Here is a 24,289-nt window from a genome sequence, read left to right on the forward strand (position 1 = left end):
CTCACTGTTGTCGAACTTCGTGGGTCTCACGAGAATTGAAAACTGTATGGCTAGCTGCCAGGCATGACAGCTGCAGTCAAGGCACACACACACTGCACAGTAGCATGGCTGCTAACACACAATTGGCAAATGAAACAGAGGTGCCAGTTACAAGGAGGAGGCAAAAAGGCTTCCGTCATATGTATACGAGGCACATGTAGTAGAATGCTGTAAAAATATTTGCAGAAACTTCCAAATTTTGATTACAGCATGACAGATTTACGCCTCACTCTCAACGCACAGATAGTCGGAACTTTTTCTCTTCTCCATATCCAGACATTGATCAAGGTCAATAGTCGGAGAGCTTCCTTCTAAATTGCAGTTACTGGAGGCCGTTCAGGAAACTTGCATGCAGACAACCTTTCTCTGTAGAGGTTGTAAAGAAATGTTTGCCTCTATTGCATGTCACAATTATTGTAGGCATAACTAAAATGTGCATATATACATTATACTGCCAGTTTTGTAGTTTACATCGATAACATTTGACACCGATTTTGTGCTTGTGTATGTAAGATACTGAACAGAAGAAGTGCAGTCAATGTTGATTGATTGATATATGGGGTTTAACGTCCCAAAACCACTATATGATTATGAGAGACGCCGTAGTGGAGGGCTCCGGAAATTTAGACCACCTGGGGTTCTTTAACGTGCACCCAAATCTGAGCACACGGGCCTACAACATTTCCGCCTCCATCGGAAATGCAGCCGCCGCAGCCGGGATTCGAACCCGCGCCCTGCGGGTGCAGTCAATGTAGCGAATACGCTGACTGCAAAGGCTGCCCTAGTACACTTGGTGCTAGCAAAATGTAGGCATTTATTTTTGCCCGACTACATTTCTGTTCACAAACAGAAGATCCTGGTGGTAACAAACCACTCACAAAACACAGAAGAAAAAGAAATAAAGTTGCCTCAACCTTGCCCATTCTGGCCACAAGGATACAAACACATTGCCAAAGGGCGGCACTCGGCCACACATGTGCTCTTTCTAGAATTTCTGCCAGCCTAGCATAACATAGCACTAGACGAAGCCTGCTTACGCATGCATCAACCTTCCTAAGCCACTTTCAGAGCCAATGTGCCCATTTTGAATAAGTTTTTGGCTAATGCCAATACAAAGATTAAATGCATATATGACAGCATCTAGGATATTCTGACCGAATTTCTTTCAAGATTCAGAGCTTCATTACAAAATACAGGCAAGATATCCTTTTAGAATGAAGTTCCTTGGACTCTTAAGTCCAATTCATTGAGTTGTTTAATTAACTCTACCAATTCATAAATGATAATTTTAGGATATACTAATACGTATTTAGAAGAGCTCAGAGAGTGCCAAGAAACAGCAAACAAGCTTGTTTGTCTAATGCTATTTTTTATGCAATTTGTTTTAGAAATTGGGAAAAACCTGTAAAGTAAAACGATAATTTGACTTCTCTACACCTTTGTCCGTGTGAAGTGCAAAGGACTTGCTCCTGGTTTCCCAAAAATAAAACCTATGTTTGATTAGTAGAACAAGGTGACAAGTACCTTTCTTTTTATCAGCATATCTCCAAATTATTATTTAAAATCGACAAGGTGTATATGTTGAGAAACTTCACAAAAAAATCATTTTTGGCTCATGCTCAAGCCAACATGCATATTGCTGTTTACTCACTGGAGGGCATAGGTCAGCCAACTCATTCGTCAGTCAACCAATCAGACCCTACTCAGACCAAGCAAAAATCATGATGGGAGCTGACAGCTGGAAACACGTGGTGGGATAATCAGGTGAACAGTTGGAAGTGCCTCAGACAGGCTGACCGACATTTCGATGGGTGGACCCATCTTTTTCAAAGGTGCCTTGTCATCCTTGGCATGTTAGCTTGAAGGGGGTTAGTAGTGAGGTCATGTCCTGGTAGTAGTGCAACCCGCAAGTCTGAGTCGATAAGTCCGAGTACGACAGAGCCCTTAGCGCAAAATATAGTTGAGTGAGCCAGAGTAAGCTCTACGTTTTTGCCAACTTATGTTACTATCAGCTCAACTCGGCATTAATATCAGCCTTCTGTCAGCACACATTTTACTTGCGTCTGCTAACACGCTTCAATGTGCAAGTGCTCATATGCCAGCTCAATATTTATTGATCAAATGCATAAGCTACAAGAGAGGGAGGAGAATGGATAGTGCCTTGACTCCTTCCCCTTCCCCCCCGCAAACTCTTTCACAGGAATTTCTCGATAAATATATCATGTGCAAGCCGTCTGTTCAAAAAATAGGTCTCTACCGTATTGCAACTAGTGACAAATGGTACAGTTTAAACTCAATTTGACCAAATCTGGATTTAAACTGGAGTTAAATCTGGAACATTGTAAAATCAAGAGAGCAACAAACTTCGTTCAGGGCCTTGTGAAATCATGAGCCTTGTGAAAGAGCTCATGATTTTTTACTAGTGTGAGCTTCGCGAGCAGCAGGAGTCGACAATTTTCGTAGCTGGCCGGCGAAATTAACTGCGTCTTCGACACCTCCATGTGCCTTAGCAAATTGCTTCTGAAGGTCGACGGAAATTATCACCTGGCTTACTGTCGTCAGGGGAGCTTCAACAGTATCCAGATCATTTGCATCTTTTGACTATCTTTGTGCACCCAAAACAAGCTCCGCTATTTTCTCTTCATTCAGGACTCCTGTTGTGCCAGTCTCCGTGTTGGAATTCATGAAGTTGTCAAAGTTCTGGTCTGCGGCCACTTTGTCACGCCAAGAAAACGCAGTTTGTAGTTTGTGCAGTTTTGGTTGGTAGCTTTGTAAGAAAAAAAAAAATGCGACAATACCTCCACTGCATTGATCACACCGCTCCTACACTGGCAGCACACTATCGAAGATTGTAGACGCCATAACTTTTGAAAAACCTTTTTTTTTAATGCATATCTTCTCTTGGAATCCCTCATTACAGTCATGGACTCTCAGTCAATGGAAATCTGTTTAACTAAACTGGAGCTTAATTGGAACAACTCCCTCTGATATGATTGGTTTCCCACTTAAATGTACCCACTCAGTTCAACTCTCAGTTAACGGAACTTCTGTTAAATCGAACACATTTTGCCGGTCCCTTCAGGTTCTGTTTAATGAGAGTCTAATACTGGGTCCAGTGGCAAAGTTTCATTATTTTGAATTCGTAAAAGCACTAAGCCTACAGCCAATTGTGAGGGGAATTGAAATTTGTTTGTTAAATTGGGAACTTCGTAAAATCAAATTTCATAAATTCGAGTTTCAAGTGTACTTGAAAAAGTGAAAGCAAATGTTGCAAAGCAGAGCACCAATTATGTGAAACATTGATTTCAAAGAGCACTGGCATCATAGTTAAAAAAGGTAATTTATGCTGACGGACTCCTAAATAGACTCTCTCAAACTTGGGTTGAGCCACGTGTCTGAGCGAGTCTAAATGAGTAACATTTTGACGAGTCAAAGTTTGAGTTAGTCCACTTCAGGAAAACTTTGTTGAGTCTGAGTCTGAATGAGCCCTAATTACAAAATAGATATAGAGTTCTAGAGTGGGTTTGCGTGACGTGACTCACGCCAGAGAGAACCAGCAAGCAAAATGATATACTATAACATTTAAACTTCTGTTTCATCACAAATTTCACACATGATATATCCATAGCAGAAATGAACTATTTCATGGTCATGCACACATTGCTAATTTTGTGCAAATTGAAAGACTTCTTTTATACAGAATAACAGTGACCAACATCTTTATTAATTCAGGCAAAGTCGGAATGATATGGTACACAGGACAACATGAACATTTACAATGTGAGACGTAAAATAGGACATACTATAAGTATCAAATAAATACAGACAGGCACATTTCATCAGGCGAAATAGCCTTGTGTATCACAGTATAAAAGAAGGCACAAGAAAGGACACTCATGTTTACAAGCTTATCGTGATGCTCGAGCATAAAGAGGGCAGCAAATGTTGCTCACTCAAATGCAGCAGTTAAACATTCTGTCCCAACAAACAGGCAAATGCAGTGCAGCTTATACCTGCAGAAACTAAGAGCATGAGAGCATAATATTGCAGTTTCTAAAGGAGCCAAAGAGGCGGTTCAATTTTATGGTTGACAATGTGATTTAAATTGTGCATATTCATTGAAAACTCGCATATATCATGCATACAAGCACTTCAACAAGGAAGCTAGAGCAATAATAACTTACTGTACTGGAAGTACTGATCTTATCTCTTGAGATTCTTATGAAACTTATGTAAAAGCTTAGGACTTGTGAGCACGCATTTGAGTCTCCCTTAGGTACTACCCGATATATGAAATTCGTGAATATTCACCTACAAGAAACTGTGTTCTGCAGTGACTTGGTTTTCGAAGAGCTCGCTTTGCCAGAAAAAATGGGAAGGCTAGTTTGTCACCAATCATGCGCTGGCAAAGTTATTAGCTTTTCAGAAACCGAATTGTTACTCACAATGAACTCAAGTTTTCTTCAAACTCTTTTTACACAGTGCAAAAGATAATTATGAAATGTAAGACAAATAAAACAAAAGGTACAGACCGATCATTTCTGTGCTTGTCTTTTTTTTTTCCTGCATTGCACCATTGCATTTTGCACAGTATGAACACCTTTCATTAAAATTTTTATGCAGCATTAAAAAAAGCTGTTGTTTACAAGTGCGAGTTAAAACAATCACACCAATAGCTCAGATATTTATTTCTGCGAAATTTGAGTGTGGCCATTTAAGTGTTATGATTTTGTGATATCTAAGACATATTATTTGAGGCAGACAACTAGATATGTCTACACAGCAGCAATGGGCTTTTTATTTGGCAGCATGACCAGCATGGTCCTCTTGGCAGAGGCACTTGGTAGCTGCTCAATTGGTGAGCATGCGTAGATTTTGGCGCTGGCAATTATGAGCCCTGGCAGGGCGTTTAGCAGCAGAAGCAAATGAAGCACTTCCTCTCATCAAGCTGCTCATAGTGAAAATAACACTGTGTTATTGTAGCTGGCACAGGCAATATCATTCGATAATAGAAGATGGCATGATAATTTGGAGACCCATGCCAAGATGATGTGTGTTAACACTGCGCTGTGCTTCCTTGATCACTACTCTTTCACTGCTTGCCCTCTCATGCCACTTAATGAATGATTAAATGCGTCCTCTTACACTGGGCACCTTTTGTTTACATGATCTAACACTTGTCACAACCTAAATAAGAACACTGCAACATTTGTTTCTTGCCAAGTCCTTCTCTTATGTTGTCACAAGTGATAAATAAATAAAGTAAAATAAAATGACAAAGCATGGAATTGGAATGTACTCAACGCAATAAACTCAATGTCACAGAAGCTTTGTGGAGGATAATGAGAAACAGATGAAAAGAACTATGACAGGTGCACTGTATTTTACACATTGGTATAATACATGTGTTGTCATGAGTACTCGGGATATAGTGTACCGTATTTATAGGGATACTATGGCATAGCATACATAAAACAGAGTGCCTCCGAATGACAAAAAATAAAACATCAGTCTACACCGCTTTGGTCACTTCAAAAGCAGATTCTATTGTGCAATAAAAAGAGCACTATAGTATGCAATGAGTTGCCGTAAGCACTTTACCTTCTCCATCGAAATCATGATGCCACAGCTCTTGATTATTTTCACAATTTTCAATGTTGTGATGGGCCACCTCTGTCGTATTCGTTGCTCATGATTAAACCTTCAAGTTTCCTCACAGAACAAAACTCGTCTTCACCCCACATTTAATGCTATGAGAGCCTATCAATATACCGTACTTTGCAAGAAGTATGAAGCCAAAAATGAAATGCCGACAGATGAACATCATTTCTAGGGCAGACCCGATTCAGCATCCTAAGAGCACGAAGGCACTGCACAGAAGTGTTAGGAACCTGCAGATTGGGTAGACTGATAAAAATGAAAGCCATGTATAAGCCAAATCAAGACTCAGCTAAAAGTCTCTCGTCAACCCCACAAGGCTGCCCAGCCCCAGCCTTTTCAATGCACAGCACACACTATTGCATGTCGTCTACTCTACTCATCCTTCGTGAGCCTCGGCTCTGCTTACACTGACATTGTGCTTGTCTCACTCCATGGCACAGTTTCCACTCACAAGAAAGCCATCACTGCCATAAGGACAGTACTGGAAAAGGCTAGCCTGGTGCTGCACATCACAGACGATACAGCGCCGCTGACAGCACCACTGCAGCAATTACTTTTCCCATACCACATGTCTACCCACATTTAAATACCATATTTATGCCAACACATGCATAAGAATACATGTAAACGTATCATGCGCATTCTCTTCACCTTTGCGTATATATACATATAAATTGTAACACTTTAGGGCTACACTAATGAGTTTAAAAACAATGCCTTTGGTCATTGCAATGTGCCAACCCCGTTTGTGGACATTATGAGTTCACTATCTAAAGTTTTTGAGTGGTCCAACTGGTCACATTGCCTGGATGGTGTCACTGTTCTTCAGCGATGTTTGACTACCAGGATCAGAGCTTGTCAGGCATCCTCTAAGTTTTCTAAGGCACTGGTAGTCAGCTAAATTTTATAGAAAAGTGAACCTATGACCTCATCAACAGGCCATCGTGACGGTTCAACATTTGTATGACTGTCAATCCTCGCTAAGCTATATTACGACTATCTGAAATAGGTTTCAGGGGATACGTTCTGACTGGCATAAGGTGGGGGTGGATCAAACGGCACAGGTGGTGACGAGTACGGAGCAACGAACGGCTGTACCAGTGGTGCCATATTACTACTCTTGTAGGGCAGTCTGGGGTGGTAAGGAAGAGCGGGCTGCTGGTAGTACGGCGGTTGGGGCTGTAATGCTGCCGCAGACTGAGATGCTTCATGTACCAGTGAATGCACTCCCTGGGAAGGCTGCATCCGAACTCCCGATGTCACCGGAGACACAGCTGGCGCTAGTGGCGGTGGAATGTGGGGACTGGTATACTGCATCCACAAAAAGAGAAGAGGTTTGCATGTCACCTGACATGACGTGGGCAATGTTTTCATAACAGCGGATCACTCATGTTATAGGCTTGGAAATTATATTTACCGCAGCAACATGTTCAAAATGTGTGCTACCATGATGCAAAGAAACATAGACAGTGGGGTATCTACATTATTTCCTGTTTCACATTCCTTTTCAAGTCGTTGTAGCCTGGATGGTAATAAAAAGCCTCTACAGTCATATATCTACAATCAACAATCATACTAGCATCTATTCACTACCACGAAAGTCAGAGCGTGATGAAAACACGCTCTGACTTTGACTCTGACTGCTTACAAAACATTCATACGTCCTGTTTTAGAGTACACTAGTATTGTATGGTCCCCTCACCAGAAGGTGTTGTGGACAAAAATTGAGAGAATACAAAAATTAGCAGTCCATTTCATATGCGGTAGATACCGGTGCACACACTCAGTCACAGCTTTGTTAAAGTACTGTGAGCTTGAGTCTTTGGAATATCGTAGGCGAAAGCATCGCCTCAAATTTCTTTTTAAGATTGTAACCGGGCAAACAAAAATAAATAAGGATTTATATATTCAGCCCCCTGAAAGGCGATGTGATCGTCTTAATAATAGTAGAGCAATTCAACCTTATTTCACACGCACGAATGCTTTCCGCCACTCCTTTTTCCCAGGCACAATAGATATGTGGAATAGTTTACCCAATGCGGTTATGCAACAAACAACATCAGTGGATTTTGAAAATGCATTGGACAGTTTTCTTTGTAGTGATGTGTGCTAAATTCTGTTGTGAGCATTTATTTGTTGATTTTTATGTGTGTAGTCACTGTTGTTTATTTCTTTTTTTATTGTTGGTTATTCATCTCGTACTTATATGTGCTTTTGAATTTTTCTTTTTTGTGCGAACGTTATGTACTTTCTGACATTCTTCCTGTAATGACACCAAGCACGGGGTTGACAGTATCAAATAAATAAATTAAAAAAACAGTCCGATGTGCTGTTTGCATTTTTTTTCCATCTCCCTTTGTACATTATTGGCAAGGATAGCTGGAAAAAAGCTGCGTTTTTGCAGCTTGACTAACCCCACTGCCCCTCGGGAGAACAATGACAGCAGCAAACAGTGGCGCTGGAGTTTACAAACTGTATGTGTATAAGATAGGTACATTTGTAAATGCATAGTCAACCAAGACCTATGAATGTTTAGAGTGAAATTCGCAATGTCCGCAAAAGTAAAACTACATAAACACACATTTGTGAGCAATTTCACATTGAAGTAAAGCAGTGCATTCAATACACCATCTTAGATATAAGATATACTGCTTTCTGATAGACGACGCAAAGCTTTGTGTGTTAAATTCAGCTCTTCTAAAAGGACCTCAAGACGGTTTTGGCAATTTTGTACAAACACATTGGGCAGGTAGACGAAGTCCCAACGTTTACTTAGAGACCAATCTGAGCTCTGTACATCAACTGTGTAATTTCTTACAATGCTTTAAAGCTGTGAATCGCTGCAGATCGGCGCAGATTCTTGCGACCCAGCCAAACGTGTTTTCAACTGCCAATTCACCGAGCATTGGCCAGAGCATTGGCAAGAGCACGTCAGCAGCCACGTGAACGGGGCTGCTGATCTGATTGGCTGTCATGGGCTGCAAAATGCGCGAAAGTAAGATCAGCTGGTAGGGTGGTGGTTGATTGATTGACATGTGGGGTTCAACGTCCCAAAACCACCATATCATTATGAGAGACACCGTAGTGGAGGGCTCCGAAAATTTCGACCACCTGGGGTTCTTTAATGTGCACCCAAACCTAATCACACAGGCCTACAGCATTTTTGCCTCCATCCAAAATGCAGCCGCCGCACTTGGGATTCGATACCGCGTCCTGCAAGTCAGCAGCCGAGTACCTTAGCCACTAGACCACCGGGGCGGGGCAGGGTGGCAGTGCCTGTCGCAGCAGATATGAACTACTCAGCGATCTTTGTCTCTGTTGCTAGACGGCGTGCGTGCTGCCAGGCGGACTATATGACGGCCCCCTGAGACTGTGCGCAACCTGTCGGCATATTTTCGGAGGTCAAGACTGGTAAAAGCTCAGATCCTCGAGCACACTCATAACAGCTCTGCGATCGCCGGCGATGGCAGCCTGCCTCATGAGTTGAGAAGGTCAGGCAGAGGTGAGAAAAAGGTTATGATATAATTGTCCATAGCAGCCTTGGTACACGGCCAGTTACTAAATTTGTGGTGTGAATGGTTTAAGGATGATCAAACCTAAACGCTGAAAAAACTTTAAAAAACCATTTCAGAGTCCCTTCAACACGCTGGCAAAGAATATTACCAGCAGATGGAAATCGCAATTTATTTCAGGTCATGTAATATAAACTTCTTATCTAAAAGGTGTTACTAGGTGGCGGTCATACACTCTAACCTCAATATAACGAATCCGAGCGTACAAAAATTTCAGATTTAACAAACTAGCTTTCACATAAGATGCAACTTCGTTATAATGAGGTCAGGGTGTATAAAGTGTCGCAGTTTTTGGTACTAGATAAATGTGTGTGCATCATGCGGTAAACAGGCAACAGAACGCTACGCAAAGCTTTCACATGCCAGCTTGCAAGAAAAATGTTGACGTGAGGGAACTGGTACACCATTCGTCAAAGGGAGTGCAAGTGTTACAATTAAATAATCACTATCGTGTCAATAACACTTTGAATTGAATCTTTGAAGAAGTGTTGCCCAACAACCACATTTAATTAAGGTCAGCAATACCGGTGGTTTATATTGTTTATATTGTATATGTAATTGCATTGCCATGGTTCAACTTCCTTATGCTATAGACGCTTATGCCAGATTTCGGCATAATAGTGGCATTCAAGTAACCAATCTCGTCTTTAAATGAACATCGCAGATAGCTCTTAGAATCAAACCCATAGTTTATTCACATTTACACCATCCCAGAACAAAAGTTTGACTAAAAGATAACAACAAATAGTTGAAACAGACATAATTTTGATACGTTCAATGACTGTGTCGTAAAAAGAAACGTTTAAGGTTTGTGTAATCACATAAGCGGAAGATCTTGCTAAAATTGGAGATTATGCATCACTGCAATCAATGCATAATTTATTTAAATGCAAGAGGTGGGAAAATGGGACGCCCTCCCTGTAAGAGGTCAAGGCAGTGCCAGATGTCAGATACATCTCTATAATCATAAATAATAACAATTTCTTGAGTTGATATTTCAATTTTGAGATTATATTCCTCCCTGAAATCAGAGAGACATTGCAATAGCACTCTGTGGGTGTTCGCTAGCACGCAACGCTCAACGTACAAAAATATCAGCACATTCTGCCAAAGTAAGGACACCTGCTTGCTCTCTCATTTGCACCATAGCCAAAAAATGCTTAAAGGTCCTCTTTAATGGCATTATTCCAATAAACCAGACAGAACAAACCAGCAAACACTGAACTGTTTATATACTGCCCCCCTTGTTTAATGCCACTGTTTTTCACCACAACTAATGACAATAACATAACTGACATGATCACTTAATTGGCATTAGAGGGACACTAAAGGCATCAAGACAGTTGACATAAGAGTGAAAGCTCAATATATGACGTTTAAAACGGCAATATTATCAATAGCAGTGACCTAATTAGCAAGAGATTAAGCTTAATGTATCACATGATGTGTGCAATGAGTTGGAATTTGGAAAATAATCCCGACGATGTGAGAGCGTCCGGCTGCAATTAATCACTAGTAACCAAACTAGCTGCAATAAAAAAAATTTTCTGTGCATCAAATACTGCTTGTCCATTTATGTTTGATTTATAGAAAAAAGAACCGTCTAGCATTACCATGGGGAACTGCGCAAGTGGTTCAAAAATGCAGTTTTCGGCTGGTTAGACTGGATAAGTGGTGCCATCTAGCAGAGCTCAGTTAAACCAAGCAAGCAGAACCATGGTCTCAGAGATGACAGAAAATTGTTCAATGGCCGTCGTTCCTACTGCAACTCCCGCAACATTCGCTCTGCTGCTATTGTGACTGCGGCCATTTAGTAAAAGTGGGAAACGTTGGGGTATGATAACAGCGACGTCCGATAAGTCCACTTTCAAACGGGAGATTCAAAGTTCAATAACACAATGCAGACCATTAAAATGCAATTTTATTTCAAAATAAGCGCATCCTTGGCACAAAAGTTGCACTATGAGGTTTCTGGACGACTATTTCAACAATAAACATCAACTTAATCTTTGCCTTTAGTGTTTCTTTAAGCATTCTTGCCCTTCTCCCACATCTTGTGCTTAACTATACGTTCTGTACACTATATCCTGTTTAACAGTCTAACCAAAGCAAAAAAGCTTGCATTGTCACTTGTAGGAGTGTGTCAGGCTTTAAGACACATAATGTCACACTACTTACTTGCATGCTGTGTTTTCGTCGAATCCAATAGCAACACAAGATAACTAAGCTTGCTGCGATCATCAACACGGCAGCAATCATAAAGATCATTCCAGGAGGCAACCTTGGAGGGGTGTGTATGCGGTGCCCTGTAAGTGTATTGTACAAAGTGTACATTTTAAAAACAGCGCACCACATTTCAAACATGCCACACTTTTTGTGCAGCTTCAATAATACTTTAGGAAATGGTAGATTGTTAATGGACAGTATTGCTTTCGGTTACCCTCGGGTGAACAAGGCCTCATGGCTATGCCTTTGGGGAACTGGTCAGTTGAACGAAGTTACACAAATGTACACATTCACACCCAAGAAAGTTATACTTCAAATAATTTTACAGTGCTCCATGGATTCAAAAATAGATATCTTTAGAAAGTTAGCCTTTCATGAAACCTAAGCTAACAAGAAAAAAAATTGACACTCATTACATGACTGCATGGTACAATAATATAAATCGCACATGGTCTTTAATCACGCAGTCAGTGTGCCTACCGCAAAAATTTAAAAGTTTGCGTGACAAGTTTAAGCTAGACAGCTATATTAACAGATGTTGTAAAGATAGAAGTCCACAGTGAAATCATAGTAAGTGAAAGGTTGTCATGAAACCTAACTGAAACTGTCTTGTCCTGTTATTATGTGGCACAGTGTGAACACGCTTCTTTATGGAAAACATGCATGATGGTTTTACAACCTTTGTATTCTGCAGGCTTTCTTGAAGGCCTACACACACAATTTTAAAGGGGAGTCTTTTGTTATGAAAGACGTCAATTCTACCATTTATTACACCCTGTTTTACAACATATTTAACAAATCTTTCAAATGCAGCTTATGCAGTGGAGGGATCGGGGTAATGTTTTCAAGATTTAGTGCGGCTAATTAAGCAGGTGCAATCACTGAAAAAAATATTCCAAGCAGCTCAGGATGACTGCTGAAAATACGGCATTGGTCTCATTCTTGTGACAAAAGTCTTTTTGTTCTTTGATACAGTTCATGTGAAACAATGAGCAAGCCACGTGTTGCAGACAGAACGCTGTTCAGGAGAACTTTGCTACGACATTTAGAATTTTTGCAAGTACAAAACCTAATGATATCGGAAGTCATGGAATACTTCTTTTGCCACCTTATTATGTGTTTATGTGTTATACCCCTTTACTCGTCTATATGACAGTATTAGACCCCCCCCCCCCCCCCCTTTACAGGTACTAAAAACTTCAGACAAAGCACAATAAAACCCCACATAAAGATGTGTTTAATTCTCATAAATTATGATGAGACTTGAGAATCGCCATCTGAATTTGGCACAATGTAGCTAGCCTAAATGTTACAAATAATATGGAAAGAGAACTTACATTTCTCAAAGTCGTCATCAGAACACACCAGACTGAGAAAAAAAGTGAGGCAGACACACTCCACAAGACGCTTGACAGAAGGATCCATGCTGGTTTCAAGGTGACAGCAGCTACTTCACGATGGCCTACACACAGGTAGAACTAAAACAACTGTTTGCAGTTTGATCATTATAGACTAAACAATCACTTCAGCAACAACACTCATATATGAGTCCTAACTTGCTTAATACAAATAGATCATCAACAATCTCAACCCTAGGACTGTAATATATTTACCGAAAATGGTTTGCTCTGGTAACTATGCTGCGAATCCATCATGAGGCTATTGCTTCACTGTCATTCTGTAATGTTCCATTACTGCACAGTTAAAACATTTCAACTGAAAAGAGACAGCATATCAACCTTAAAGAAGCACTGACATCAAATTTCAAGATCGAGATGTGCCCATCATTCGATCGCTTCGTATGCATAGGTCTTCTTGGCTAAATTTGAATGACATAACTGGCAGTAGGAGGCCCCTTCTTGAGGCTGGGGCTAAAGGAGAAGGGTAGAACGAGTTGGCGCTACTTAACCTAGGCGGCAGAAAACGCGTGGGGGGCTTTAGTCTACATCATCAGACACGCAGCTGGACTGACTGCACGTGCGCTCCTAGCAGACGAAATGTCAGTGTGCGTGACGTCACCATTTTTTGTGAAAGTATCATCAGCTGTGCAGCGACCTCGACCTGGCCGCGAGGTAGCACTGACAGCATGACAATTTGGAGGGCTTTCGATCCATTTTGAACCACGTTCGATAGCGCATATATTAATCAATATTAGAGATATTCATTCGTACCTCAGATGCGCTTTAGGTCGCAAATCGCTACTAGGGCGTCGATAGCTACTTATTGGCGCAAAAATCTTGACACGAGTAAATTTGGTGTCAGTGCTCCTTTAAGGAAGTCGCACGGTACCTTACACATTTGCCAAAGACGATCTTAAAACAAAATAAATTGTCATTTTGTTTTCTGTCAATATAACCACTCTGTTCGTTGAAAGCTTTCTGCATCCTACCAATGTGGTTTTTCACCACCTCCAGGATCAGAGGCCTTGGAGGTTTCCTGTCAAGTGGTTTTGCAGTCCCTTCGACCAAGCGCGCGACTACCTCACGCGAATTAGCCACTTGATGACGTCACCACTGACGTCATGATTTAAGACGGTATCGTGACGTCACATATTTGGCAACCTGTTACGTCCTATAGAATGACGTTATCACACGATATTTTTGCGTCACTCGCGTTGACACCGACGGCTGGCCACCTTTAGTGTTTGATGATCGAAACATCTTAGGCTTTCGTTTAAATAAAAGAAAAACAAGATTAATAAAACAAGCGAAAGATGTCGGGCGAGTGCATCGGTCCTTTAATGAAAGTTCAAATTTGTACGACCGTGTTCACCGCCTAGGCCTCTCACACGTAAAACATCTGCGAAACACGATTCGCTATCACTGGGTTAAAGTGCGAGCCCTCGTACAAGTGGAAAACAATTAGCATTCTTTCATTCAGGAAAAGACAAATCAAGCACTCACCGCGATAGCCCCGTCGTTGCCGGGACATGTTAATGAAGGAGTTAATTATGTTGTAAACGCACGCATGTAAAAGCACGGCTTGTAGATGTTACTGAACGTTCTCAAGTTGAGGGCTTGAACTCAACCTGATGCCACCTGTTTTACCACCCCATTACAACACAAAAGACAAGTATTTGACAGCGAGCAGCATTTCGTAGTTACCTTGTAGTTCTTTTTTCGGCTTTTCGGGGGGTGGCGAATATGCTTGCCGGCACACTCGATTGTCAGGTGCGCACTACGTACAGATGTGACAAAAAGTTGAGGCACACGCATTGCACACAAAAGTGTTACGGGACACTTCTCTTACACATGGCAATGAAAGGCACCGACGTCACGCACAGCGCAACGGATGTAAACACACACCCGCTCACAGACCCGCCCATCGTGACGTAAAAGTCCCTAGACTTTAAATATAGGTACTTTAGTTGCTTTATTCTCAGAATCGCACACCTTTGCGTCGCTGTATCTCTAGAACAACTCCGAAAGTAGCCGAAAGATTCTCTTATAAATGCTACATTGTACTACAATGGGATGGCTGTATATAGGTGTTCTGTGGTAGTACAGTGTACTTGTAGTGGTAGTACGGCCCGTGCGCCGTCTCTCGTCCCCCCCCCCCCCTCCCACCCACTGTCGCCGCCGCCGACTCGGAACGACCCCCGGGGCCCACGCCGCTGCTGGTCGAAACCGCCTCGGCGCACACCTCTAGACTGTCTTCACTACATTGTACTACAATGAGATGGTAGTATATAGGTGTCCTGTGGTATTACGGCCCGTGCGCCGCCGCCGATCATTTTGCCAGGCTTGCGCCGAGTCCTCGACGCCGCCGCCGACTCGGAACGACCCCCACGCCGCCGCTGGTCGAAACCTCCTCGGCGCACACCTCCAGTGTCTTCACATGCAGATGTCTTTGTGCGAAAATTAAAACTCAGATAAGACATTCATTTGTCCCTGTATTATCAAAGCTCTGATGTTGATATTAACGATAACTAAATTTACACACTAAAACTCATCAATATAAAACGATGCATTGTTTCACATTAATCCCCCTTTGACAAGCCACGTACGTACATGTGTCATATAGCTCCTTTATCGCATACACAAGTTATTAAAACCCCGAATGTGAAAGGCAAACGTCTGTCCTTGTTAACCACGAAGTTTTAGCTGAGTGTAAAACTACTTCAGATTCTCGTTTAACGCAAATCGGCAGGCAGACTTGGCCCGGCAGGCTGGCAGCCCCAACGTGGGATTCCACCTCTGCCCGCTAGAATGCGTGTCGCAGGACATCAACAAAGTTGTTTCAATCAATTACTTGAAAAACTCAGTTAAATAAAACCGGTGCAGCCATGGAGGATGATTTAAGTGGTGTCGCGAAAGCAAAGCTGCCATATTCCACAACTACTACCCTATCTGCGACTGCAAAACGATCGCAGCACTGGCCTCTCTAGTGGAGGCCCTCGCGACCAATACTTTAATTGTGCGGTCGTCTGCATGCGTGAGTGTTTGTGTGCGCGCGTATGTAAAAATGCGAAAACTGAAATTCCGGACGGTTGAAGAAGAGGTCGCTCCATCTGGCCCCGCCATTGTACAAAAATGCAATAAAAGTGATACCATTACACGTAATATCGGTTAAGCTGATGCCATAATACGTGTCCATGTAAAGTGCATTCGCATTTGCTTAGACAGACTTCCGTTTTGTTTATGTAGAAACTACCGGCCCCGCCATGGTGGTCTAGTGGCTAAGGCACTCGGCTGCCGACCCGCAGGTCACGGGATCGAATCCCGGCTGCGGCGGCTGCATTTCCGATGGAGGCGGAAATGTTGTAGACCCGTGTGCTCAGATTTGGGTGCACATTAAAGAACCCCAGGTGGTCGAAATTTCCGGAGCCCTCCACTACGGCGTCTCTCATAACCATACGGGGGTTTTGGGACGTTAAACCCCACATATAAATCAATGTAGAAACTACCGGGTGTTACACGTACCTTGAACGAAGCTTCGAAAAGAAATCTTTTGCCCAACTGTGCCGATTAGACCAACTGCTGCATGGAATACGCTGAAGATGCAATAAAGCTGTCTCGATGGCGATCTCTCGGTATACTATTCACAAATAATTACGACCCATATTTGACCAGCTGTTGCTGGCGAAAATCACCGATGTAAATGACCAGAGACCTGGACGTACGATTCAAGCGCGGCTCCCAGCTAGGCGCACTGCTGGCTGCTCTTTCACTGACATTTACTGCTGACCACGCAGTGAGCTTTCTCTGACCGTTGCCGGCCACAGACATTCCCAGCCGACCTCTAAAACGCAGAGCCGGTAAAAAGGCGACGTGTAAGGAAACCGCGAGTTGCCGGCTGAAACGAAACCGCGCGATTGAGTTGTCCCCTCGATTAATACCTCGCGCGTAACTCGTCGATCTTGGCAGTTCCGTTTCAAAGCAAGAGTTTGGGTTGCCGGCAGTTCTTTGCTGCTTGAAGGCTTTACCACAGCACGAAGAAGCCTGTACAGAAAGCTTGCATGTGACGTCGTGGACGCAGCTTCTGAATATACTGGCATTCCACGATGGCGGCGTTGATTAGGACAGGTTTTGGATGACCTGCTGTCATGTGAAAACGACAAGGCAGGAAAGCCTCTATCCACGAATATAGAACGCATCTGCATGTAATGATTTGATGATATTAATTTTACATCGTAAACATCGCGTCCACTCATGCTGGTACTCCAACGCAACCGTTTCAGTGACGTCGATGCAAGCCACCATCATTATCATCATCATCATCATCACCACCACCACCACCACCACCACCATCGTCGTCGTCGTCGTCATCATCATCCATATATGAATTATATGAAACTGGGCCGCGGGCTCCAAGATTTTCAGCACCCCAGCCGTACTGACTCACGTGGTATTTTTGGAAGCTGCTACATGAACAGTCGGAACAGAAAAGAAGTGCACTACATTCTTCAATTTCGTGCTTATAGACCTTCACGTCTGTACAACGATTAGTAAAGGACGTTTGGAGCGAAGTGAATTGCGAACATTTTCAGCGCTCGGAGCGGTATGCGTTTATTAAGAGTAGCAATTTATCAACCATACCACAGAAAGCAGAATTGACTGTGCAGTGTAAACGTTCTGCACTAATGCTACGGTGTTTATGAACGGATAATTTTTGTGTTATAGCTACATCAACGTTCGTGAAACAATATGTGATACGGCACTGCATGCACGAAAAATTAATTTAAAATTCTTATATGTGGGATACTTCACATAAGAGATGTCTGCAGTAGAATGTGAGAATACGTAAGTGCGTGCAAGAAGTCCGTCGCACGCAGAACGGCTTGTGACCAAGCAAAAATACTTTAGCTTTAAATAGCAGTAAACGAGCGCGAGCTACGTGTATCTGTTCAACAGGGCATAAAAAGAAACATATTTAGGAACGCGCACTTCATACTTCATTACGGTAAGGAACTACGAATAGACACGTTAAAAATAAGAGTGCACAAGATAATACAACGAAAGAAAATCCGACGGTTCGCATGGTCCACCACGTAGGGATGGGCAACCAAAGTCCGTCAAGCACCAGGATTCGGCAACGCCGAGTCGAAGAATTTACACTTTTTAGGTGGGTTCATGTTTGAACCTCGGGGGCATCCGTAGGCAGTCGCAAACTCGGCGAAATTCCGCAGTGCCTTATTGCAGTCGACCTTGTAAGCGCTCGGAGTGTACCTCCGTGGACACGTCATGAAGCAGAGCGTCATGAAGAACACCCGCTCCTCAGTGAGATCCTTGGCGATTCGGAACCGGCGGCCGTCCTCCTTGAGTGCCCTCTGCAGGGCCGCGTAGGCGACCTCGACGGCCGGTATCTCCGGGAACACGCTCGCTTTCGCATCCTGAACGAGGCAAGAATCGCGAGCCACGTATTCCTTCATGGACCCCTCCGTGAGGAAGTTGCCCACGGCACTGCCATTCGGGTGCCAGCGCAGACCGTTCCTGTCGAGGGACTTGACGAGCTGTAGCGCCATCAAGAACCCGATTCCTCCGTACAGCATGCCTCTCGTACCGTTCCTGTAGTATAACGGTCTTGCGACAACGCCCATGGTCATAAGCACGCGGTTCAATATGGCATCGTACGTCAGGTACGGCTCTGCGGCACCGATAGGATTAGCGGACAAGCTGCGGTACAGCTTCGACGCCTTCACTCCGCGAACGCTCTCGCGAACAGCGATCCAGGTAGAGCCGAAGTTCAGCGTTTCATTCTCGGGAAAGTCACCATACATGTCGTCTAGGAATCCCGGCTCGAAGACCATGTCCTCCGGCCACAGGCGTTTCTGGACGGCCTTGACTTTTTCCATGGCCAAAACTCTGCTACGTTCGTCGAGCCAATAGCAGTTCATCAGCTTATCCGTGGCCTCCACGACTAAGCTGTCGAAGCTCGCGTCGATCAAGGGCCTGTCGTTGCTGACTGCTCTGGAGACGTAGCTCAATACCGAAACGAGAAGGCGGTACGGCTGTTCGACATTTAATCCGCAGAACAGGGGCCGCACTACCTTGAACGTTTCGGCGTTCCCGTGCACGCCGATGAAGAATTTGGGACCAGCGATCGAAATGTACATCTTCAAGAATAGCCAAGAGAGATGTTTCAAGAGCCGTTCATTCCCGAGCTTGGCAAACAGACTGTCGATGGTTCTCAAGTACCCAACGTGCGTCACGAACACCTCGGTGGTCATGGTCGGAGTCAGCGGCAATACTTGTTGAAAGGCGTTCAACCAGCGGGTGGATGAGATGGAAGGCGTATAGTCTTCAATTTTTGCCATCGCGAATAGAGCGGACTCTGGGGTCGGGTCGCCCGAAGCAGCGTAGAGCTGACGCAGAATTTCGGCACCGACGGAATTGGTCTCGTTGATTTCCGCTTCGTCCAGGTCACGCGCTGCATCACCCGCGAAAGATTGGAGCATCTTGGTCCAGGTCTGGGTGAACACGGCGCTCTCTATTACGCTCGTGTGCACCACGATTGTGAGCAGCTCGAAGCTTGGCGACAAGACGACTCGCCATTCGTCCGAAGAGCCGGGTGAGTCGGAAATGGCGACCGAGAACCAGAAAGAGGCGTCGTAGCTGAATGCCAGCGACAGAAAGAGTGCCAGAGCGTCCACCTTTGGGACCGGCGCGAACGGCCAGATGAGTCCAGTCTCGTTGAGAAAGAGCAACAACTCGCTCGCGCTATTACCATATCGCCAGTCATCGCCCATGCACGTGTCGTACAAGAGCATCGCCTTACGGCCAACGGGAATCTTGCCGGATCCTTCGTGGAGCGTCTTGTTGAGAGCCTTCATCCAGCCGTATACGGCGAAGTCCATGGCAGTCACGATACGCTGCGTCTGAATCCTGGCAGGCGACCAAGCCGAGCAAACGTACGCGCTGAAATCGTCGCATAGATCGACGTCCCTGGAGGCGACCTCTTCGAGTATGGAGGCGTGGTGCAGGCAGTCGTCCGTCTCGCACAGGGGGTCTCCGACGTCACCGGCTGGCCGGCGATTCCAGAGCTGCACCACGATCATGACCAGCGCCACGCAAAAGAGAGACAGCCCGGCGCTGATGATCGCGACCCGAACCCATGGATTCCTGTCGCTGGCGGCCATTTTGTCGGCGATGTCGATAACTGGTGGCTGCAATGGTGTTGGGGTAGCACGTTATGTTGCGGTATGTTAGAAGTACGCACATTAAAGAGACTCGACGTGGCGACTTATATAGTGGCTGTGATGCTGCATGTACTCTATAATGTGCTCGTTACGACGGTGGATAATTAAAATTCGGACTTATTGTTGTCTACCTGCAGTGAAATCAGGTTCTTATTTGGACTTTTATTTAGCGATGTTAGATAAGCCATTGAAGATGCGAAATAGAAGACAGTACTTTTTGTGTGTACTCTTGGTTCGTTCAAAAAGCTGATGGTTGAAATAAATGCGTATATGCGCACATATCTGGTTTAGTGCGCTCAACAGACGGTGAAAGTTTTCTATAAACATAAAGTACCCTGCCATCGGCTGATTTGAGCTTCGTGTGCTGCACAGTTTCCGGCTCGCTCACGTTCAGACTGAAAATAAAGAAAAGGAAAGCAAGCAAGTGCGCAGTGTCATGACAGTAGCTGATGAATGTACGTAGCCTCCTGGCCTCCCCTCATGCCACCCGCCCCCCATTTCTGCGTAAACTTCCGGCAACTATTCGCCAAAAGTTCTGTAGCTTTGCATACAGCTATAATACCAAATATTTCTATCTAATACTTAGCCCATATACTTTCTCATACTCTGTAATCCCACTTATCAATTACCAGCAATATACGGCAAGTTTGAAACCGTAATATACATTCTGTTGAGAGACAGAGGAGAACTAACGTAGCAAAATGATATGCTATAGTACTTACGATTCGAGGCTACTCGATTAGGCTTTGAAGCGTGCGGCCTAAGACAGCCCATAAACAACGTATTTCCACAATCTTTGGTAACCTTTTCTTCAATAAGGTTTCACACAGACCTGTTCCTCAACGCCTGCGCAGGCTGTGAGTGTACAGGATTTATGCGCACTAGAACGAAAAGTTCTTCCAACTCACGGCGTCGTGCTGGCCATCGGCTTGGTTCTCCAATGCCTTCCCGTCTTCATTGACCTCATGACCAGCCGTCTCTGGCTTCACAGCCGTAGCCTCCACCACGGGGCGAGGAGTTGGGTTCCTTGAAGCTCGCCGTGACGCCAGCGTAACCGAGCCCCTGGACGGGGTCGCTGCTCCAGCTGACACCTTCGCACTTGACCTGCGCGACGATCGAGTAGAATCACTGGTCCGTTCGACCGGCTTAACTGCCGCGATGGCGCTGCCAGTGCTGGAGTGTGCACCCGCAGTCAGCGGCCGCTGGCCTCCGTCATCTTGTGCCGCCATGTCGGCGTCGCAATCTTTGCCTGCGCCTGACAAGGGAACGTCGGTCTCGAGACTTTCGGTGGCGTTCGGTCTGACGGTCTCCACCAACGGCATTGCGGTCCACGTTGCGGAGGGTTCCTTCGCAGCAGGAGGTGAAGCGGCAGAACAAGAGGCCGCATTGTCGGCTTTGCCGATGGGGAACGCCGTCAACAAATTGCTGCCCCAGAGCCTTTTGTTAACAGACCCAACGGATGCCGTCTCGCCTCCTGTGACGTCTTTTAGCGGCGGGTCAATCGTCTCCGGCACAGTCTGTGACTTCTGCTGCTCGCGGGTCAAGTGCGATAGTTCGCTCTCAGGAGCCGAGTCATCATGTTGACTGCGGCTTTTGGTGGGGCTGCTTTTTCTCGACCGTGCACTTTTGCCACCAACGAACCGCCCGGAAGTAGTTGTAGGCGTTGCCTCAAGATCCGAGTTGTCTCTCGCCCCGGTGGCGAATGTCTCGTGTGGGGTTACGGATCTCTGGCGTACCGGGGTCAACGTAGCGGATGACGTAGTCGACGGAACGGAGGACACCCAGCTAGACGAGCCAGTTTTGTCCTTTCGCGGTCGCCCGTGCCTTCTTGCTCGTTTCTTCTTTGTCTTCGAGTATTCGTGCTCGGCGTCCATGTGTCACAGTCGAGAGACTCCTGCGAGACATTTGTACTTAAGGTCAATTGACTTCGATTGCTTAGCAAAAGCCAGTTGTGTAAAATCGAATTGGTCAAGGCCAGATTGGAAAAAAAAAACATTCCTGTGTAACACCTCTACAAACGCACACGATGCCATGTCGCGTCCGCAAGAGTGTAGATATTGGATATGTGTGAAAACAGAATTTGAATATACAGAGGGAAGTACAGTTGTAAAAAAAATCGTGTTAAAATGTTCGAACGTTGAAACGCCTCTTCTGATGCAGGTTCTCTACTATAGAAGTGTGCGAGTAATTTATTGAAAGTATAAAGATGACCTTGATTAGGAGGCCAAGAGGCAAAAGGGGCCAGCACCATCAACACAATGAATAAATTATAAGAAATCTGGAACACATGGGAAGAAAATTATTATATGACGTCATCTGACTGCATGCGCTCTCAGTGTAAGAGTGTGCCAGCTATCTCTAAACAGACTTTGAAAGTATTCCTATGTACTCCATGACGACTCCACTGGTTGCAGGTTGCTGAATATTGACTGGTGTAAGCCACGTGTTTTTATTCTTTATCGCTTTCTTCCTAACTGCGTAATTCAACATTTTCAATTAACTAACTTTTGAAGCAGTGAAGCTGAATGAAAAATTCCCATTTGTAGATCAGTTCCTAAAACGTCTCATTAGACTGTTCTTGCTTGCCATATATAAAATATTAATGTTTATCTCTGTACTAAAGATCTTCGTGAGAACAATAACAGAAATAAAACATCAAGAAACCACGTGACATGCCAACTTGCGCACCATTTTGCAATGTTCCATCAAGGTGCTCATACAGTCCAGCGTAGCATCCGCTCACTCACGTGCACGCCACGGCGACGTCACATTAGGAACACCATGGCCTCCTGGATTAGACGGCGCGAAACCGGCTAATCTCGGAGGCCACGGCAAAGCATAGCCAGCGGCGGCTGACCGGCGACAGCCCCTGGTGCACTACGGCTGTCGCTCCACTCCGAATAGCTCCTGCTGCATTTCGCGTCGGCGCACCGTAACTATTCCGCCAGGACAATTCGCTTGCGCCTTTACACTCTTCACGGAAACGACCTATAGCATTCGGTCGGGTGTGCTGCTTTGACAGGGCAGCGACAAGGGTAAGGGGCTGCACGATAAAGCACTTGATACAGTTATTGATAGCGCCACCACAAGCGCTAGCCGCAGCGTCTGCTTAGCGCTGACATGAACCACCGCGAGGGAACCATATCGTACGCGGCACATATTACGAGGCACTGCAATCAAGGTGCGTATTGGCACGCAAGCGAAAATGTCACGTGGTGCTCTTTTCTTGTGTTTAGAGGGCATCTGTGGCAAGCAGAAAAACATTACTCCTATTACATTACATTAGTACATTAAATACATTAATCCTAATACTCTATCTGAATGCTTATCAAACTGATCTACAACTTTTCGTGAATATTTTTTTACTTAGCTGCGTCGCTTCAAAAGTTTGTTAATTAAACATTCCTAATGAGGCAATTATAGACAGAAAAGGTGTTACGTATTTAAGACAAAAGTCATGCACTTGGTCGTGTCATCACAAAATGGGTCTGTGTACTTTGAAAATCTGGCTAGACGTAGCTATAAAGCTCAGTGTATGTCTGCGATATAAGTGTTTGCGTACGCTCATTGAACTGTGACACCTGGTGCGTCACGCGAGAGACGTTTGCCTTGGTGTGGGTGTTGTCAACTGTCAAATGTGGAAGTTTGCAGCCGAACACGAGGCTGTCTGTTGAAAGTTCCTGGACGAATCTATGATCACCTGGATTTCATTAAGCGTACACGCGTAGAAGATGGAGTTCATATTTTGATAATAATATCTAAGTTTTACGTCCCCCCAAAAATATACGATATGCATATGAAAGAGTCGGTAGTGGAGGGCGCCGGAAATATCGACCACATGGAGTTATTTGATGCACATGTATACATCGAACAGCACATGGGCCTCTCCATTTCGCCTCCAACGAAATGTGACCGCAATGGCTGGTATCGAACCAGTGACCTTCGGGTCAGCATTCGAGCACCATAAACACTGCTCCACCACAGTGGACCTCAGAGTTTAATGAGAAGGGGTTAAATACACGAACAAAAATAATAATTCTAGCCACAGAACCATAAATAATAACAGTGCTATACCAACACCTCCTAGATTTCCCTTGCCTGCCGGATTATCGGCGGTCACTTGAGAAGCGGCGGTCGTCGGAACTACGGTGGT

General features: G+C 44.6%; 2 protein-coding genes across 6 annotated transcripts; both read right to left on the bottom strand.

Annotated features, from left to right (window-relative positions):
- Nucleotides 1-3,741: 3,741 nt before the first annotated feature.
- LOC119181295 (uncharacterized) lies at nucleotides 3,742-14,805 on the bottom strand. Of its 5 annotated transcripts, none has more exons than XM_075875466.1 (4): nucleotides 14,603-14,805; nucleotides 12,836-12,960; nucleotides 11,451-11,578; nucleotides 3,742-7,011 (listed from the first exon to the last, which is right to left on the bottom strand). In XM_075875466.1, the coding sequence occupies exons 2-4, from the start codon at nucleotides 12,921-12,923 to the stop codon at nucleotides 6,697-6,699; spliced, it is 531 nt and encodes a 176-aa protein (XP_075731581.1). In that variant the 5' UTR covers nucleotides 12,924-12,960; nucleotides 14,603-14,805; the 3' UTR covers nucleotides 3,742-6,696. The 5 variants fall into 5 exon arrangements, with proteins under 5 accessions (XP_075731581.1, XP_075731580.1, XP_075731582.1 ...); XM_075875465.1 differs by having other exon boundaries at nucleotides 12,836-12,976; XM_075875467.1 differs by having other exon boundaries at nucleotides 12,836-12,985.
- Nucleotides 14,806-18,012: 3,207 nt separating this feature from the next.
- LOC142774213 (endothelin-converting enzyme 1-like) lies at nucleotides 18,013-20,076 on the bottom strand. The gene has a single exon (XM_075874608.1). The coding sequence runs from the start codon at nucleotides 20,074-20,076 to the stop codon at nucleotides 18,013-18,015; it is 2,064 nt and encodes a 687-aa protein (XP_075730723.1).
- Nucleotides 20,077-24,289: the final 4,213 nt, after the last annotated feature.

The sequence above is a fragment of the Rhipicephalus microplus genome, chromosome 10 (genome assembly GCF_043290135.1).
Source record: "Rhipicephalus microplus isolate Deutch F79 chromosome 10, USDA_Rmic, whole genome shotgun sequence".
NCBI classification, from domain to species: Eukaryota; Metazoa; Arthropoda; class Arachnida; order Ixodida; family Ixodidae; genus Rhipicephalus; species Rhipicephalus microplus.